General features: G+C 43.7%; 1 protein-coding gene across 14 annotated transcripts in view; it reads left to right on the top strand.

The window, feature by feature from the left end:
- Positions 1 to 19,243, top strand: part of SIK3 (SIK family kinase 3) — a 154,476-nt gene that overhangs the window by 102,216 nt on the left and 33,017 nt on the right. For all 14 annotated transcript variants that reach the window (XM_073320975.2, XM_073320974.2, XM_073320972.2 and 11 more), the window contains 3 exons: positions 541 to 702; positions 11,143 to 11,267; positions 12,310 to 12,433. In XM_073320975.2, the coding sequence (XP_073177076.1) occupies positions 541 to 702; positions 11,143 to 11,267; positions 12,310 to 12,433 (411 nt within the window). The remainder of the gene's footprint in view (positions 1 to 540; positions 703 to 11,142; positions 11,268 to 12,309; positions 12,434 to 19,243) is intronic.

Raw genomic sequence — 19,243 nt, 5'->3', positions numbered from 1 at the left:
AAAATGTATCTTTACTTGTACAGCTGAGTGTAGTTATCTAAATGCAGACCAATCTCCAGTCTTCTGACACTTCTCTTGCCTTGCAGACAGCATGAGTAATGACACCATTTATTAGCGCTAACACACCTCCCAATCTTGCACCCGTTGAGTCAGGAGAACCCCGGACTAGGCCCAACCCCTTGCTGGGTGGTTTCTTCCTTTCCTCCTCTGGGGGGTGTGTGTGTGTGTGTGTGTGTGTGTGTGTGTGAAAGTGCAGGAGTTAGTCTTTAGTTCTGAGTATCATCTGTCCCATGAAAACTTGCCCCTTGTAGCTGAAAAATGCTCTTCTACCCTCGGAGTGAGTTTTAGCACTCTCCAGTAACATAAGCATTAATTAGACTGAAGCTTGTACTACTTAATGGAGGGAGATTATGTCACGGTGAAATACTGCTCGTTTTATTTTTCTTCCTCTACGTCTCTTGTTAGCTGTACACCAGATGCCCATTTCCTGCCTGTCTTTCCTGAGCCAATAACCATTTTTTCTTTTCTGGTCCCCTACAGATCACCTGGTAGCCCATGGACGGATGGCTGAGAAAGAAGCCCGGAGAAAGTTCAAGCAGATTGTAGCTGCTGTCCACTTTTGTCACTGTTGTAACATCGTTCACAGAGACTTGAAGGCAGAGAATCTGCTGCTGGACGCTAACCTAAACATCAAAATAGCAGGTGAGCTGGGGGCTAGCGGAGGGGGAGGAAGGCAACCGCTGTTAGAAGTTGTTAAACGGAGGCACTTGCTGTTTATGCTAGTCAGAAAGAAGGAAGCACAGTTCAGTTAAAGGAAACTTAAGATTTCTGCTCGGCCCAAAGCCAGCAAATGATAGAGTAATGAGGAGGCCGGTGGCACCTTAAAGACTAGCAGATTACCTGTTAGTCTTTAAGATGCCATTGGACTCCTCATTGTTTTTATGGATGCAGACTAACATGGCGGCTACTCTGATAAATTATAGAATGTTGATTTATATCCCGCTTCATGCTGGTAAAGACTGGGCTTTTACTCTACAGGCAGGCCTGGTGTTACAAAAGCTATGGTGTTCCAATCCCCTTTCTAATGGGCGAGACACAACTAGAGGCTGACCTCGAGGCTGGGTCCTGTTGTCAGTTTAGGGTTTCTCTGAAGTGAGGCAAGGTGAGTGAGAGGCAGGGAGTGTGGAAAAATAAAGATGGCAAAATTTAGGGGTAGAGAGGTAAGAGAAAGTAAAGAGATTTTGATCAATTCCTTTCTATTTGTGTGGAGGAGAGAAAATCACCCCAGTAGTGTCTCGCTTAGCAGTATATCAAGAATGGAGCGGAAAGCTGAAGACAATCCAACAAGGCCACGTACACGTTTCCAGCAACGGGCTCGTTGCACAATGATAGGTGTCTCTCTTGTTCTGGCACGCATCAATAAGTCCTGGTAGAATGGGTGAATATTTTGCAGCTAGCTTGGCCGCCAGTAAAGCCCGCGTTTCAGGCACTCTCTAAACTGTTTCAGCGCAGACCTTCACGTCTGTATTGCTTCCCCGTATGAAAATGTCTGCTCTGTCCAGCTCCACAGATTTGCTGCCAGAGAGGCTGAGCTCAGTCTACAGCCTAAAGTCTCTGGGCTTAGATCAGGATACACCAACTAGTCCTTAATGTCACATAGATACATGTGAATGGTGAATGTCTGCTCAAAACAAAAGCAGGTCTTGTATCCATTTGGCCACCTCACCATATAGGCTTTCCCTTTGGGACGGCTAATAGCGATCCATTGAGTTCCATTGATGCATGGATCCCAGCAAATGCCAAAGTTGTGGAAAGAGCTCCATGCTGTCCTGATAAATAGGCATCCATGGAGAGCGCCTCAGTTTCATCTTTCTCTCCTAGCCCAGTGGCCGGAGTGTAATGCTAACAGCTGCTCTGGTGGTGGCACATATGATTGCTGTCCGATGTGAATGATTCCTTTCTCTTCTTCCCTGTGTATTTATTTTTCCCCTCTATAGTGTGCGCGTGTGTGTGTGTATTTTCCTTTTCAGTGGCTAGGTGAATATCCGTATTGTAGTACCTGGCAGAGCTGAAATAGTGAAAGGTTTGTCAGCATTTTAATTATAGAACCCATTTTAGAAGGATTTATAACTTGACTGAAACTTGCTTCAGGCTGTGACTTGGCATGGAACTAGTCAGGCTGGAGCAATTTTAATACTGACCTGATTTACCAAGTTTAGTAACTTCTTTTTATTGAACCAGCATCTCAAGATGTACATTTTCTAGGTTTAAATCGCAGTATTTTGGTCACAAGTGTGGTAGAGGAATTTAACTTTCTTTACAAATATGTTGTTCCTAGTCTTTTTGCTTATCGCTATTTAGAATTAAAATTATTCTTAGAGCAGACAGTGGCATGTGAGTGGCAGGCTGATGGAGACGGAAAGGTGAACAGCCCAAACCTGCATACATCACAATGCTTGGAGCAGGGAGCCAGAGGTGTTGCTACAGGGCTGGGCTCATGTTCCAACACCCCTCTGGGGGTGGACTTTCCATGACTAGAGGGTCTCCCCTTCTCCCCCTCCCCCGCCCCCGCACCTCTACCACGAAATTAACTAAAAATGCATGACAAAATCATAGCCTTATTTATGATTGGTGTATATTCTTATGTCTGCCGTGTGCAAATACACTTACAAATGATTTTAGGCCTCCTCTTTTATGATGAGTGGGAAAAATTCCTGCATGTACAATTCTTTTTAAAAAGCTCTTCAGAAGTAACTTTGGCAGAATCTGAAATGTGGCTGGATTCCCTGAAGAAATGTCCATATGAACATGCTGACAAGTTATGTGAATGTTTGAAAATTGTGGAAACTTTTTTTTTTATTTAAACCTAAGGAAGCTGGAAACTATTCTCCTTCCCAATCTCTGCTCCCAGAATGGTCTAGAAGATAGTTCCCACCCCTGTGGTAGTGTTGTTTTACTTGGCAGGGAGACTTGGTAGTGATTTGAAGAACAGCCTGGAAAAGCTGATTTACAGTACAGGATTTTCCAAGTAGTTAGTTTTGTCCCTAGACCCCATCAATTATAATTTGACACTGGTGATTCTGTTCTGTCAAGAACAAAAAGTGGTAGCAGCTGATCTTTTTTTTCTTGCAGGACCCCCCAGAAAGAATACTTCAGAAATACATAGAACTGTACAGACAAGATGAAAGATAAGCAGAACCTTACTTCCAAGCCTTACTTTAACAATCTCTAAATTTAAAACCTCTTCCCTGTGAGGCAGATATTACTTCTGTAGCTCCCCTCAACTGAGTGTTTCAAAGGGCTTCCCAAGCCTGCATATGGTAGGTCTGTTCTTTCTTCATTTCAGAGACCTGGACCGAGGCACAGAAAGCTGAAGTGACCTATCCAGGGAGACAGTGTCACTGGCAGAGCTGGAAATAGAATCCAGAAATCCTGTTTCCCAGTTCCCTGTTCTGAATACCAGACTACACTGCCTCTCAAAGTATACAAGATAAAAAGGAAGCAAAGGGGTGGTGTTTTGTGTAGTTCCTTTTGTGCTGCTTGTGTAGCTCTGTGGGAAGCAGCGTTCTGTGAGATGGTTAGTATTGTTGAAGTGCATTATGGCTGATCTTTGGCATTATGTGCAAAGCGATCTCCAGCTTCTGCAGTTTTACAGGAACTTGCAAATCACTCATTGGAGGGTAATGGGAAACTCCCCAGATCCTGCCAGTGTGAACTTCCCAGTGAGCTCCTATTGCTCTATAAGCGGAATATACCCGGAAAGATAATGGAGCAAATAATTAAGCAATCAATCTGCAAACATAGAATCATAGAATATCAGGGTTGGAAGGGACCTCAGGAGATCATCTAGTCCAACCCCCTGCTCAAAGCAGGACCAGTCCACAACTAAATCATCCCAGCCAGGGCTTTGTCAAGCCTGACCTTAAAAATATCTAAGGAATAAAACATCTAGAACATAATAAGGTGATAAGTAACAGTCAGCATGGATTTGTCAAGAACAAATCTTGTCAAACCAACCTGATAGTTTTCTTTGACAAGGTAACAAGCCTCGTGGATAGGGGGAAGCGGTAGATGTGGTATATCTTGTCTTTAGTAAAGTTTTTGATACTGTCTCGCATGACCTTCTCATAAACTAACTAGGGAAATGCAACCTAGATGGAGGTATTATAAGGTGGGTGCATAACTGATTGGAAAACCATTCTCAGAGAGTAGTTATCAGTGGTTCACAGTCAGGCTGGAAGGGCGAGAGTGGGGTCCCGCAGGGGTCAGTTCTGGGTCCAGTTCTGTTCACTATCTTCATCAATGGTTTAGATAATGGCATAGAGAGTACACTTATAAAGTTTGTGGATGCTACCAAGCTGGGAGGTGTTGCAAGTGCTTTAGAGGATAGGATTATAATTCAAAATGATCTGGACAAACTGGAGAAATGGTCTGAAGTAAATAGGACGAAATTCAATAAGGACAAATGCAAAGTACTCCACTTAGAAAGGAACAATCAGCTGCACACATACAAAATGGGAAATGACTGCCTAGGAGGGAGTACTGTGGAAAGGGATCTGGGGGTCATAGTGGAGCACAAGCAAAATGAGTCAACAGTGTAATGCTGTTGCAAAAAAATGAACATCATTCTGGGATGTATTAGCAGGAGTGTTGTAGACAAGAGAAGTAATTCTTCCGCTCTACTCTGCACTTAGTAGGCCTCAACTGGGGTATTGTGTCCAGTTCTGGACGCCACATTTAAAAAAAGATGTGGACAAATTGGAGAAAGTCCAGAGAAGAGCAACAAAAATGATTAAAGGTCTAGAAAACATGACCTATGAGGGAAGACTGAAAAAATTGGGTTTGTTTAGTCTAGAGAAGAGAAGACTGAGAGGGGACATAACAGTTTTCAAGTACATAAAAGGTTGTCACAAGGAGGAGGGAGGAAAAATTATTCTTCTTAACCTCTGAGGATAGGACAAGAAGCAATGGGTTTAAATTGCAGGGGGCGGGGGTTTAGGTTGAACATTAGGAAAAACTTCCTAACTGTCAGAGTGATTAAGCACTGAAATAAATTGCCTAGGGAGGTTGTGGAATCTCCATTCTTGGAGATTTTTAAGAGCAGGTTAGGGATTGTTGTCAGGGATTGTTTAGATAATATAGTCCTGCCATGAGTGCAGGGGACTGGACGAGATGACCTCTCAAGGTACCTTCCAGTCCTATGATTCTATGATTGATTCTGTAATGGGCTTTTGTATGTGGCTTTGTGTTCTTTTTATGGTTACAGATTGGTAAGTGCAATACTGTTAAGTAACTGCCATTAAGTAAAATGCAGTAGCAATGACTGGAAGTTGGTAGTGTGGCTATTCTCACTTGCAGGTGAACAGAAAGCATGTTCTTAAGCCTGCAAATGTTTTCTGCCTTGCTGCCTAGCTTTCTTCTTCCCATGGAGGGTTTTTCTGCAGTATATCTTCTCAAAGGGTGAGAGTCAGAAGTTTTTGGCAATGTGCTTCTCTTTGCTTGCAGTCAAAAAGTTCATCCAGGGGTTGCGACACTTGGTAAACCCCTGGGCCTTCCTGGGAGCCACTTTCAGAAGAGGATCTCATCTGTAAGGCCATCGCTTAACAAGAATGCATCCTCAGCCTCTTCTACCTTCTGAAGGCAAAAGCCAGTTATTTGTACAGATGTTATGTCCCCTTCTGGTTCTAGTTCTGGTGCTCTGTGGAAATGGAGCTAGAAAATATCACAGTTAATCCATCTTGGAGTTCCCCCTCCTGGCCTATTGCAGGGTTTCCTCTGCCGTGCCAGCCATTGGGTTAGTTAACTGCTAGCTGATTCAGATAATAAAAATGGCTTTCCTAAGACCCCTTCTCCCAGCTGCTGTGGCTACATTCAGTCCTAACCAGTGGTAAGAGTGCTCTGTAAGGGTTTTCCCTTTCCTTCTGTTTGTGGACAGCGAGCGTCCTGGTTGTGCTCTGGTTGGTGGATCTGTAGGCAAACAGGTATTTTTCCTTAGTCTGTGGCAGTGCTCATAGACTATAGGTATGTTTGTTTAAAAAACAGTGTTTTGCTTTTAAAATCCTCACACACACAGATATTCCTTCCTTGCTCCACACAGCTTTAAGAAGACTGTTTCCTCCCCACATTTGACCTCAGTTCATTAAGCACAGGTGGGTTCTGGAAAACTATTTCCAGCTGTTTAGCAGGACTTCATATCAAAGAGAGCCATCTGATTCTAGTTCACCACAGATCATGGTGGGGTCTGAAATGCTGTGCAAAGAGGAAGCTCTTCAAAGTGAGCTATTTCCCCCTCTGAAACCTAGCCACAATGCAAAATGAACTCCTAGGCTCCAGCTGGCTGCCTTACCTACATGTCTGACTCCAGAGTCCTGAGTCATTTCTTCTGTTTGTTGTACTGATAATTTTGGTTCAAGAGTAGCAGCAAAGGCTTGCAACCGTGAGCTTCCTGATCCTGCTGTTGAAGCAAAGAGGCATTTGTGGTGTTTTTAGCCCCAGTTACATATGTGCCTGGGACTATATCCTTGGTAGAAGAGACAGTTATGATCACTGTTTCTACAATATCTGGTTAGGTGTTCAACTAGGACCAAATCTATTTGAAGCCACCTAAAAGTCCTACTAGACCTAAGTTATTCAACAAGTGTTTCTTCTGTCAAATGAGATGCTCTGATTTAAGATGTTCTTTGGGGGAAAAAATGTATTAAAAATGTACTGTGAGCAGAGAGGTGCTGGCATTTAAAATCTGCCATCAGTACTGGGTGGAGTACTGAGACAGCTGATTCTCTGATTTGTTCATACCTATTGTTTGTGTCTGAGCTATTCCATGTCAGTGAGTTCTCACCCACCTGTCACTCGCATACGTGGCCTGAGTCTTTTATACTTGCCAGTAGCCTGTATGCGCCACATGGCAATGTGCATGTTCTGCGTGTAGGCTGGGATTGTCAGAGGACCCCCAGGGGTTCGAGCTGAGTTCCCAAGGCCATTTGGACAATCCTAGCCAGGGTGGCTTGGCCAAGACATTCTCCGCTTGGACTTGGTTGTAGTTCTGGTTACTTCCCGTTGAGGTTGGCTGCAGCTTGTGGTGGAGATGATAGACTTGTTCATGTTAACAACTGGGTGGGGAGGAGCTTGTTTCAGTTCTTCCTTTAACACTTTGAGACAGGACCTGTGGTTTTGTTTGTCTGTCTTCTTGTTTCATTTCCTACTGTTTCACACCTCTGTGTGTCTTCTGCCTCTTCTTCTTCCCCTCCACACCAGCCCCCTCCCCCCCAAATTATCAAGCTGCAAAGAGCTCACTGTTAATATGGTAATGGTTCCCAAGAATGCGCTAAAGCTCTTTGGCGCACATTGACTTCCTGCCGAATGCTAGGGATAAAAAACCAAACCATATCAGCTTGCTCAGAATGTCAGCTAGCTTGCCTAGGTTTCAGCACATGCCTATTCATTTGAGGAAAAACTTGCATTTAAACTTGATTTCACAGGGTTTGTTGTTAAAGGTGCAGCCTAGTTTTGTAGGCTTTGGTGCTTGCCTGGCAGTCAGAATTCAGTGACTTGCCAAGCGTCCCACTGTAAGCACGAGAGCACCTTTCAAAGGTTTTCAGAGGTGGACTAGAGAAACTCCAAGCTGTGTGCTGTTTCTGTGAATCAGCCTCCTCGGGCTGAAGGTTGTTGTATTTGCCAAGCCAGAGTAATTTATTTAGTTCCCAACATTGTGCAAAACCCAAGGAATTGGCAAGTGATGGGTTTGAAATTAATTTGTGTTTATTATATTAATCCGTTTGCTGATTTTTGAAGCAGTTCTTGGTCTTGAACTGTACTATTTGTGCGCTATGCACAGTGTACTACAGTAGCAACCACAATGAGCCAGGCCCCAGCCATTAAAAGGAATACAGCCCTGGCGTTTTTAGTCTCTGTAAGATGACGAGCAGTTTCGTGAAGGCTGGGACAAGGATAAAGTGAATGTACTCTTTCTTTTTAAGTTAGTGTAAACTATCGTCAGCTATCCCCTACCATGGCCAGCCCCCATCAGTTAGCTGGCTAATCTTTTTGTAGATGTCATTGTAGGGATTTGAAAGAGAAGAGGGTAGTAGTCCCATGGACCACATCCTGTAGAGAGCTCTCTGAATAAGGGTCAGCATGGAAAAATGCAAAGATCTCTGGAGAAGCGGAAACACTTGGATTGGGATTGGGATGGGGAGGAAGGTTGGCACCGAGTTGGAGGGTATGGAATAACATGTTACCATCAAAGTTAAGTAGGTTTTTTGTGCAGGCTTGAGATACTCTGGCGATGGGAGCTCTGGGAGTCCCTAAGATAGCTGCTTGCCATTGTTGGTTCTTCTCATAGTTCCCTCTTTGAAATATGGAAGTCTTGTCTGATACGCTTGGCAGTTGTGTGTGTCTATCCAGATGCTAATGCTTTCAATGTTTTAAGCCAGACTTGCATAATTCTGCTTGCCCACGGGGAGTAACTTTTTTGATGAACAAGTCAAATAAAACTTTTTTTTTTCCCATTATCAATCACGATTTTTAAGCATGGGTAAGTAGATTATGTGCTGGGGTTGGGAAATGTTCGTGACAGTTTTGCAAAATGAAAGTAGAAGAAAAAACCTTCACAGTGTAAAGAATTGAGCTCCTATCTTGGTATCAGACATCAAGAATTATAACATTCAAAAACCAGTCGGAGAACACTTCAACCTCCCTGGTCATTCAATTACAGACCTAAGTGGCAATTCTTCAACAAAATAACTTCAAAAACAGACTCCAGTGAGAAACTGCAGAACTGGAATTAATTTGCAAACTAGACACCATTAAATTAGGCTTGAATAAAGCCTGGGAGTGGATGGGTCATTACACAAAGTAAAAACTATTTCCCCATGCTAATTTTTTCCCCTACTGTTACTCACACCTTCTTGTCAACTGTTTGAAATGGGCCATCCTGATTATCACTACAAAAGTTTTTTTTTCTCCTGCTGATAATAGCCCACCTTAATTGATTAGTCTCGTTAGAGTTGTTATGGCAACACCCATTTTTTCATGTTCTCTGTGTGTATATATCTTCCTACTGTATTTTGCACTGCATGCATCTGATGAAGTGGGTTTTAGCCCATGAAAGCTTATGCCTAAATAAATGTGTTAGTCTGTAAGATGCCACAAATACCCCTCGTTCTTTTTGCTGATACAGACTAACACGGCTACCACTCTGAAACTTGGTATCTCTGCATCTTGAATACACCTTGCCACTTCCATAAATACCATAAGCCAATTTCTTTTCCATTTCTTCATATTTGTACTGGTCTGTTAGAGAGCAGATTTTAACCTAGCAAAGTGCTAGGTTGAGACTAATTCTGCTTGAAGTACAAAGCTTGGAGCCTGTGTTTCGTTAATGTTATCCCCCAGTGCATTGTAGTTAGGGAGTCAAGGTTAGTCTTATTAAATTCTTCATAAGAAATGTTTATTTTTACCAGCTGTACTCTAGCTCTTGCACCTTGGTGCCATGCTTTTGTTTTGTTCACATCAAATTCGTGAGATGGGTTATTTCCTCACTGGCTTCCCTACTTTTACACCATCTCTCTCAAAAGGCCTTTGTGGAGATTTGCTTCTCATGCAAATCTTATGAAAACTGTGTGTTGTTGATGTGGGCCATGGTTGGTGTGCGTTGGTGTCATTTGTGCTAATACTGGGGCATTATTAGCATAAACATCCAAAGGCAAAGCAATTTGCAAATAATCTTGGCTGTGTGGCCCCTTTGATAGTACTCCTGCATCTTGCTACTTGGTTTTCTTTTCCTTGACTGAAGAGCGAAAAAGGGAAGAAATGGTTAATGATGCCATGTTCTGGGCAAAGCTCTTTTTGCTGATGCAATGGGGGAGGGGAACCCTTAATATCCATTGAGCTGAAACAGTGTTGTATGTATGAGATGCAGACCTTTGTCTCCCAAATTCCACCCCTTTCTACACACACGTGCAGACACACGCAAAAACCACCTCTGGGATTTGGACGGCACACTGGAGGTGGCAAAGCAATCAATGTGGAATGCCATCATCACCCCAGAGCGCAAATTCTGTTTGAATGGTTGGATGGCTGGCCACAGCTTGCCGTTTGGTTACCGAGACTTTTCTCTTAACTTCAGTCTCCGGGTTTACTGTTTGCTGCTGCTGAATGGCTGGATTAGTCTGGAGAACTGTCCTCTATGGGCTTGTCTACCCTGGCTCTTTACAATGCTGCAACTTCCTCGCTCAGGGGTGGGGAACCCCCCCCCCCCCCCGAGTGCTGCAAGTTGCAGTGCTGTAAAGTGCCAGGGTAGATGGTGCGCGAGTGCTGGGAGCTATTCCCCTCGTGACTACACAAGCCATGTTAAAACGCTGTCACAACCAGCACTTGAACGTTGCCAGTGAAGACGTGCCCTATAACTGGGGCTTCCGGGTTGCCAGAAGAGAATCAAGCACTTTCTGGCAAATGAAAAACCCAGTTTTCCCATTCTCTTTGCTCTATATCTTCAGCTTCTCTTGGTTTCAACAGCTCTAGCTGTAATACCCGCTCTGATCCTGAGAGTGAGATTTTTGAAACTGACAGCTGGGAGGGTGGAGACTAGAAACCAATGAAAAATCTTCATGTAGCGTCTTCTGAATGTAAATTGAAATCCTAATGCTAAGTCTAATTGCTAGAACATGTGTCTCCTGCAAGAGCTGATACGTGTATCTGATAAATGGAAGAAAAACACCTTTTGTAAGAACTGTGTATATAATAAGCGAGATGGCTGTATTTGCAGATTCTGACACAGTCCTAATAGTGCTAAGTTCCTGGCATTTTTAAGGAGGTTAAATAAATGGTGTGTATATTTTATGAGGCAAAGATATGCTATTGTCAGCATTCTGCCTCTATTGTTCGTTTGTCCCCTGTACCCCCTATTAGAAGCTGCAGATTTGCTGGTTGGGTTCACTTTAGTGCACAGATCAGCAGCAGCTCTTCCTCCCTCCCGTTTTCCCTGTCGTGGTCCAAGGGGCAGTCAGCCATTGTGGGATTGCACGTGACTTCACTGGACTGTGTCTCTCAGCCGTTTGCTTACACAAACACCATCCGATGCTTACAGCAGTTGGAATGGGTCATGTACTCCTCTTTTAATCGAGTCTCTCATTGTTCTTTCAGATTTTGGGTTCAGTAACATCTTCACACCTGGCCAGCTGCTTAAAACCTGGTGTGGGAGTCCCCCCTACGCAGCCCCCGAGCTCTTTGAAGGGAAGGAATATGATGGGCCAAAGGTTGACATTTGGGTATGCGGTGAACATATCTGTATTTTGCTTTGATCTCATATCGCTGCTTTTTATATGTGGCTTTGCTTCCAAAGCACTGAATTCACTTCTTGTAGGAAGGACCCATTTGTGGAAATAGTGTTATTCAAAGAAATGTAGCTTTATTCCAGCTATTAAATTGCATGCTTCTTGTTATAAGGCACTGTGCTTAATATTTTAGGAGTTGTGTAGAAATATATGTACATTTTGATTTGGTCTTAAGAGAGTTAGATTCTCTTAATACTTACCAGTGAGAAGTTGGCTATTCTGCTTGTTGTCTGGTTTGACCTGGTGTATTTATTTGTAGCAGGTAGAGATCATATCCCTCAGAACAGAGCATTTAAAGGGGCACAATGAAGGCAAAAGGCCCAAAAGAAGAATGCTCGCAGCTGCCTGCCCATCCCACATCAATTAGTAGTTTGAAACAGTCTCCCTTACAGGCATTAGCTGTTTGGTAACAGCTCTGCAAAAGCACGGCTATAGCAGTTTTACAATCCTAGTTCGAAACTGGGCATGAGGTTTGTTGCCATTCTGGTGTGGCTGTGCGATTCCTGCCATCCCTCCATTTTCCTGGCCGGATCGTCTGTGCGCTTTAAGAAGGGGTCCAGGAGGGTGGGCGAGAAGCACGGCATGAGTTAAGCTCTGCATGTTCTGTGTGGACGTACAGTCGCCACAGAGCCACAACTGAATTTAACAAACTGTGTAACTCTGTTGAACCAAGTGGATTTACACTGGGGATGATAGTTACCCAGAGTCTCCCTTTGTGGTGATGGAGGGCTGGGATTTTAGGATTGTTGCACCCTTTGTTTTTGAGGCCTAAGAGCAGGCCTATCTCAGGCTTATTCAACAGATGTCTTTGGGAGGTTGAGCTGGGATTAGTTGGGGGCTGCTAAACCATGACAATATCCTAATTTTGTTTGCATTCTTCCAAAAGCTACACTTGCTGCTGTTCTCTGCAGTTTCAGAGCCTCTCATGTCCCCTTTGACGTTGCTAATATGTGTCAAATCTTTGTTTTTAACACAGAGTCTTGGTGTGGTCCTGTATGTGCTGGTCTGTGGTGCTCTGCCCTTCGATGGGAGTACTCTGCAGAATCTGCGGGCAAGGGTGCTTAGTGGAAAATTTCGCATTCCATTTTTTATGTCCACAGGTAAGGCCAGATTTGTTTGCACTGAGGTTTCTGAAACTGTTTGTTCGCAGGCACTATCTGAAGCTTCCTGCTCTGAGTGTCTTTGGAACAGTTCAGCTTCAATACCAGCTGGCTGAATTTATTTATTTTGTTTCTATCTTCAGATAAAGGACATTTCTACCCATCTAGTAGCTGTATGGGTTGAGCACTAATATCTAACATGTAAGCTGTATGGATTTCTGAATTCCAGAGAACTTCTAAATCCATTTTCTTTTGAAAATTTCAGCTCCCATCTATTCTAACCTTGCATATCATAGACTGCTGTCAATACATGACTAAAATATTAGTGAGGGCAGGTTTTTAGTAGCTCTTGTAAGGTGGAAAGTCTGAAAACACACCAGGCCCTAGGAATCTGGAACCTTTTACCATTTCTCTCTAAGACAGGAGAGTTTTGCAGGCCCTCTGGTAAGTTCTGTTAATAATCCTGAATTTGTCTTCATTTTCTGTACGAACCCCCTTGGGTACATGTCTACTTACTGGACACAGATACATGGGCTGCTGGAATGGAGCATGTTCTAGGCTCAACAAAAAGAAATTCTCCTGAAAGATTAGCTTGATTCCATTTAAAATAAAACCAAGTTCTCTCTGAAAATGGCTGTGTGTTGGATCTCCTTGTCTACAGCTCTGTGAGTAGAGAGAGGCCTGCTTTTCTGACGGCTAGTTACTGAGCAGCTTGATTTCTTTCTATTCTTGTTCCTTTACAATAGGTTCGTAGTTAAACATAGTATAGGGCTAGTACAGAGCCACATCGCCATAAAGCCGAGCTGCATTTCATTCCTCGAAGAACATCACCTGTAAATGTGTAAAAGGGCTCCAGTCTGTTTTTGTGCTCAAACATTTAACCTTTAAAAGTCAGTTAGATCTAATTTAAATATGTTGTTGACTTTATGTACGTACCAATATAGCGATTGGAAACCAGGAGATATCCGTAAATTGATCTTCACTTCCTTTGACAAGTGTAGGAGGCTGCAGGGATTTTTTAAAAAATCCATTTCTTCACTAGGTAGATGGGACTGAAGTGCTGAGCAGGAGTTTGCAGATAGTGTTTTCTTTTCTTCTCCTCCTTTCCCCCCAGCTTTCTCTCCACACATGCACATTAGCTGTGTGAAACTACAATATCCTGCTTGCAGCTAGGGACTGCTCTATGCAGCCGCCTTCAAGGGCTGCTGCTAGTATAGCACATTCTTGTGCATAACTCCCATCTGTCTCAGGACTGGCCTCATTTGGTTCTCTTTCTCACTGCATTTCAGTGACCACTAGTGACCTGGTTCTCAAGAGCAGAAATATCCCTGGCTTTGTGAAAGCTCGGGGAGTGTCATGCTTCTGCTGCAGTATGTCCAGAGCGGCTTGTTGTCTTAGCAAGTCTGCAAGATAGTGTCTAAGTGAGCCTTTTGCATACATCAATCCTGTAAATGACACCTGTACAGTACACAGATGACACAGACATGAGCTTTCATTATTAATAAGCAGTGCTTCCTTAACAAAGCTGTGGTGTTTAGTGTGTTAATTTAGGGTTGAATGTTCCTTCTCAAAGACGCCCTCAGGAGACTGGTTTGTAGATTACCACATTTCTGTTTGCTGTAAATTCTTAATGTTAGTTGCTCTGAGTGCATTTTAAATATTTTGTTTTTAATGCCTGTCATCTTGAGGTCATTCCTGATCTTCCCACGGTACCAGACAAGACATAAAAATACTGAAGTGCTATGCTGTTTCCATCAGTTTTTTCATCTTGGCAGGGCATGCTAGTTCTCATTCATGACTAATTGTCTCAAATACACTGGTTCCTTTTCAAGTACCAGAGGAGTCATTTGGATACATTGGGGAGAGACAAAGAAAAAGAAATGCATACTTCCTGCCCACCCTGAATCCTTCTCTTACATGCATGCACAAAATACTTTGAAGGCCAAGTGGGTGAGTTACTTCAATAGGCTCTCATCTTTGGGAATCTGGAGTTGAAAGATGAGTTGAAAGGCCGTATCCTAATCCTGTGTACATATTTGCTTATCTCACATCTTCCCTGTGCAGTTTGGCACCATTGGCAGTTGCTGCTTACGCGGAAGCCAGGACTGCACAGTCAGAGTTGTGGAGGAGATTAGTGCAAACATGTCTGCCCTAAATTGTAGGCAGCTTGTACTTAAGAGCAGCATAGAAAACTGTTTGACTTCAGTAGTGAAAAGAACAAGGGGACATAAAGTGAAGTGTTCAGCATCTCCTGTAACTTACATGTTCCTTAGCTAATGCTCAGGCACTGCTGAGGCTTTGTGTGCTTGTGCAGCCACGCTGAAATGCTGCTGTAGGGTGTAAAATTGAGGAGAATAATAAGCATGTTGCTCTTTCTAGTCTGTTGCTTCATGATTCTTTGCCATGGTAGCGTAGGTGGATAGATAACCTCGCTGTGGTCCTAGCTCTTCAGAAGATGATGATGATGCAATTCCCTAGCCTCTCTCATTCGGGAATATGGAGGAAGGTTTTATACAGGTCGCTAGCTTTACATAACCACTTCAGTTTCCAGGAAAGCAGCATCCATTTTTGCATGTGTGCTGTGGGAAGGCATGTTACCAAAGCCCCTTCACGTCAATCTGAATGTTTCACTTAGCTTTAGACTTTTTGGAGGTTACTGAAACCAACATTAGTTATAAGCTGCACTCGTGCTAAGGGCGCTTTCATGGCCACTTGTGCTAGGCAATTCCATCAACATATCTGCCTAAAAACGGGGCTGGACTGGGGGAATAGGACGTGATTTCAGATTCCTTTGCTCTCGAGGAGGAAGAGTGGAATTTAATTTCTGCTTTTTGGTTGGGCTGATTTTAGCAACGCAATCCCTAAATGATGTAGTCTGTCACTTCTGGAGACCTGGGTCCAAACCCTGACTTAGGTTCCAGTTGAGGAAGGTTTGCTGATCTCATCAGAATTCCCCATTTTTCCAAAACATCTCATTGCTAGGCACAATTCACAGTGACTGGATATAAGAGGTTTAAGCCTGGAATAGCAGCAGGTGCTGCAAATCCAGACTAAGGAGCTGTGTCAGAATTTAGGAGAGAAGCTCAAGAACAGCGCAGACCAGCTGTAGGCCAGGGCTGGGAGAGGTGGAAGGTACACTGGAGGAGGGACAGCCTGGGCTGGGCTGCAGGTCAGTGTGTGTGGGTAGGAATAAACCCAGCAGGGGCTGCTTTAGTGCATGATCAAAGTGGATTGGCAGAGTTGTCGTGGGGAAGCTTTCCCAGTTCCTGCGTGCACTGTGCCTGTCTCAGATCAGCCTTCTTGATGTACTTGTGTGAGTGCACAAATAATCTGATGGAGAATGCTCAGCGTGGTACTGTACTCAGCCTCTAAGAGCAGATCACCACCTTCCTTTGTTTAGATAGATTTCCTAAAGCAGTTTTCTGCTAGGCTCTTAAGCCATAATACACTGGAGTTGTGCTCTGAAGAGCTTGTGGCTGGAGACAGGGAAGCCATTGACTGTAGCTCTATGTGAATGGCTTTCTCATTTGGACCCTTTAATTCTCTTAAACAAAAAACCCCTTCTCCCTGTTCTGGTGCAATATCTCTGCAGGATGGGGAGTCCTGAGAAGCCTGCCTAGTCTCTGTGTCCCATACAGTTTAGCTTGCCAGCTAAATCTGAGGCTTTCCAACCTGAAGCTTTGAGTATCCAGAGCTTAACTGCCACCAAACCAAAAATAAGCCAGTGAATTCTAAACGTCACTGTCAGTTATATCACCCCGCCACACCCCACCGGCCCTTGATTCTTTGGCATGGACTAATCAGTGACTTCTTCAGTTATTCCTTTTGGCCCACTTACATGGTATGTCACAAAAACAAGGGAAAGCAGGGAAATTAGTCTAATCCGGGAATGATGCATGGGATAACACTGCCAAGCAAGAAGCCATGGAGAGCTAGTTAGTCAAGGGACCTCTGTAGGGAAGGTTCACCAAAGACGTGGATTTGGAGACGAAACCTTGGCCCTTGCATAGGGAGTAGCATAAAAGAAGGTGCAAAGCCACCTTTATGTCAGATGTAGGAGCATCTGATGGTCTGAGATCTTTGCAGTGCACAGCTGGGTGAGGAAGGTACAGGGTGGCACCCTTAACTACATTTCCTTGGTCTGGTTGATTTAAGTTAGAGCCTTAATGTTGTTTCAGTATTTTTGTTTCATGAAAAATAATCCCCTTTGCCAGAAGCAGATGTTCTAGAGATTTCATAGAGGCTTTATTTCCTCTTCCTTCTGGGCTTTCTCCAGACTGAGGCCCTCTTTGAAGTCTTAGCTCATGAGTGACACATTGCGGAAAGGGGGAGGGCTGGAATGCCTGGAGGGGTGGCCTGAGCCATTTGAAAGGGCATGTTGAGCAGCTCCATGAGTCTGAGAACAGAAGTGGCTGAAGAGCTGTGTGTAGCTAGTATTGCTTTACAGGTGCTTAAACTGCCCTGGTTTCTGGCTTTCCAACAGATCCCTTCTGAGCCTCCTGGTTAACAAGTGCCTTGCGCTTTTGCTAAGCACTGTGCAACTTCATGTGACCATGAAGAATTCATGACATTCTCTGCCCTCAGCCTGCAACACTTGAAGTGACGGTTCAGCCACACCAGCTGTCTCCTGTTAGTTGGACAACAATGAAGGGTTTAAAGAGAGTTAATTTCACCCTCTGCCCCTCCTCAGTGCCTTGCTTTAGGAGTCCTAGGAGTTCTCGTTGGAACATTCCTATGATGGCTGAATTTGCAAGGTCTTGTAATGCGTATGACTGTGCTGCCCTTGGTTGCTCTTCAGTCTCATTAGTTTCATGTCTATGGAATGGCTGTTTGTGTCTCTGTTAAACTCCAACAAAGCCCCATTCCGATAAAAATTCTCTTTAAATCCACTAAAGCTGTAAAAAGTGTATCATAGGAACAGGACTTGCCAGACTAGATCAGACAAGCAGTCCATCCCTTCTAGCATCCTGTATCTAACAGTGACTAACACCAGCTGATTTTAAAGATGGTGCAAGAAGCTCCAAAGGGGGCAGTTATGGAATAACTTTCCCACAGAGGCAGCTTCTTCCTAACGTTCTTTACTCAGTGGCTGATGCCCTAAGGAATGAGGGTTTATTTCCCTTTTAAAAATGTTCTCTTATCCCAGGTGTTCCCATAGTCCTTATAAATGCCTAATCCTTTACTTTAAATCATCCTGAGATCCTCACCTTTGAAACCTTGACGCAGTGAGTTCCACAGATTAATTATGGATTCTGTAAAACATTTTATCAGTTTTAAATTGCTTGTTTTTCATCTTCATTGAATGTCCTCATGCACTTGTATGTTGTCCAAATGCGGAAGTAAGGCTCCTCCTGTCCTTTCCTGCCCCCCTCCATTGTGCCAACAAGCTGGAGTAGCTCTGTGTGCCTTAGGGACTCTTAGAACAATAGTAATATCACAGTAATTCCTAGCATTTTAATAGCAGTCTTCCTCACAAGTGCTTTTCAAAGGAGGGGACATGTCCTCTTCATTTTACACATGAGGAGACAGGCCCAGACTGCTGTAATGCCTCCCTACAGGAGGATCTGGATGACCTTGTAAACTGGAGTAATAGTAATAGGATGAAATTTAATAGTGAGAAGAGTCAGGTTATGCATTTAGGGATTAATAACAAGAATTTTAGTTACAAGCTGGGGACGCATCAATTAGAAGTAACGGAGGAGGAGAAGGACCTTGGAGTATTGGTTGATCATAGGATGACTATGAGCCGCCAATGTGATGTGGCCGTGAAAAAAGCTAATGCGGTCTTGGGATGCATCAGGCGAGGTATTTCCAGTAGGGATAAGGAGATTTTAATACCGTTATACAAGGCACTGGTGAGACCTCATCTGGAATACTGTGTGCAGTTCTGGTCTCCCATGTTTAAGAAGGATGAATTCAAACTGGAACAGGTTCAGAGAAGGGCTACTAGGATGATCCGAGGAATGGAAAACTTGTCTTATGAAAGGAGACTCAGGGAGCTTGGCTCGTTTAGCCTAACGAAAAGAAGGTTATGGGGAGATAGGATTGCTCTCTATAAATATATCAGAGGGATAAATACCGGAGAGGGAGAGGAATTATTTAAGCTCCGTACCAACGTGGACACAAGAACAAATGGATATAAACTGGTCATCGGGAAGTTTAGACTAGAAATTAGATGAAGGTTTTTAACCATCAGAGGAGTGAAGTTTTGGAATAGCCTTCCGAGGGAAGCAGTGGGGGCAAAAGATCTATCTGGCTTTAAGATTAAACTCGATAAGTTTATGGAGGAGATGGTACGATGGGATAACATGGTTTTGGTAATTAAATATTCGTGGTAAATAGGCCCAATGGCCTGTGATGGGCTATTGGATGGAGTGAGATCCGAGTTACCCAGGAAAGAATTTTCTGTAGTATCTGGCTGATGAATCTTGCCCATATGCTCAGGGTTTAGCCGATCGCCATATTTGGGATCGGGAAGGAATTTTCCTCCAGGGCAGATTGGAAGAGGCCCTGGAGGTTTTTTTGCCTTCCTCTGTAGCATGGGGCACGGGTCACTTGCTGGAGGATTCTCTGCTCCTTGAAGTCTTTAAACTACGTTTTGAGGACTTCAATAGCACAGATATAGGTGTGAGGTTTTTTTCGTAGGAGTGGTGGGTGAAATTCTGTGGCCTGCGTTGTGCAGGAGGTCAGACTAGATGATCATAATGGTCCCTTCTGACCTAAATATCTATGAATCTAGGGACTTGCCTAGGCAGAGTCAGTAGCAGACTTAGGAACAGACCCATATCTCTGGATTCCGAGACCCATAGG

Source organism: Lepidochelys kempii, chromosome 22 (assembly GCF_965140285.1).
Source record: "Lepidochelys kempii isolate rLepKem1 chromosome 22, rLepKem1.hap1, whole genome shotgun sequence".
Classification (NCBI taxonomy): Eukaryota; Metazoa; Chordata; order Testudines; family Cheloniidae; genus Lepidochelys; species Lepidochelys kempii.
Note: the sequence above shows the minus strand (reverse complement) of the source record. Positions and strands in the feature narration are given on the sequence as shown.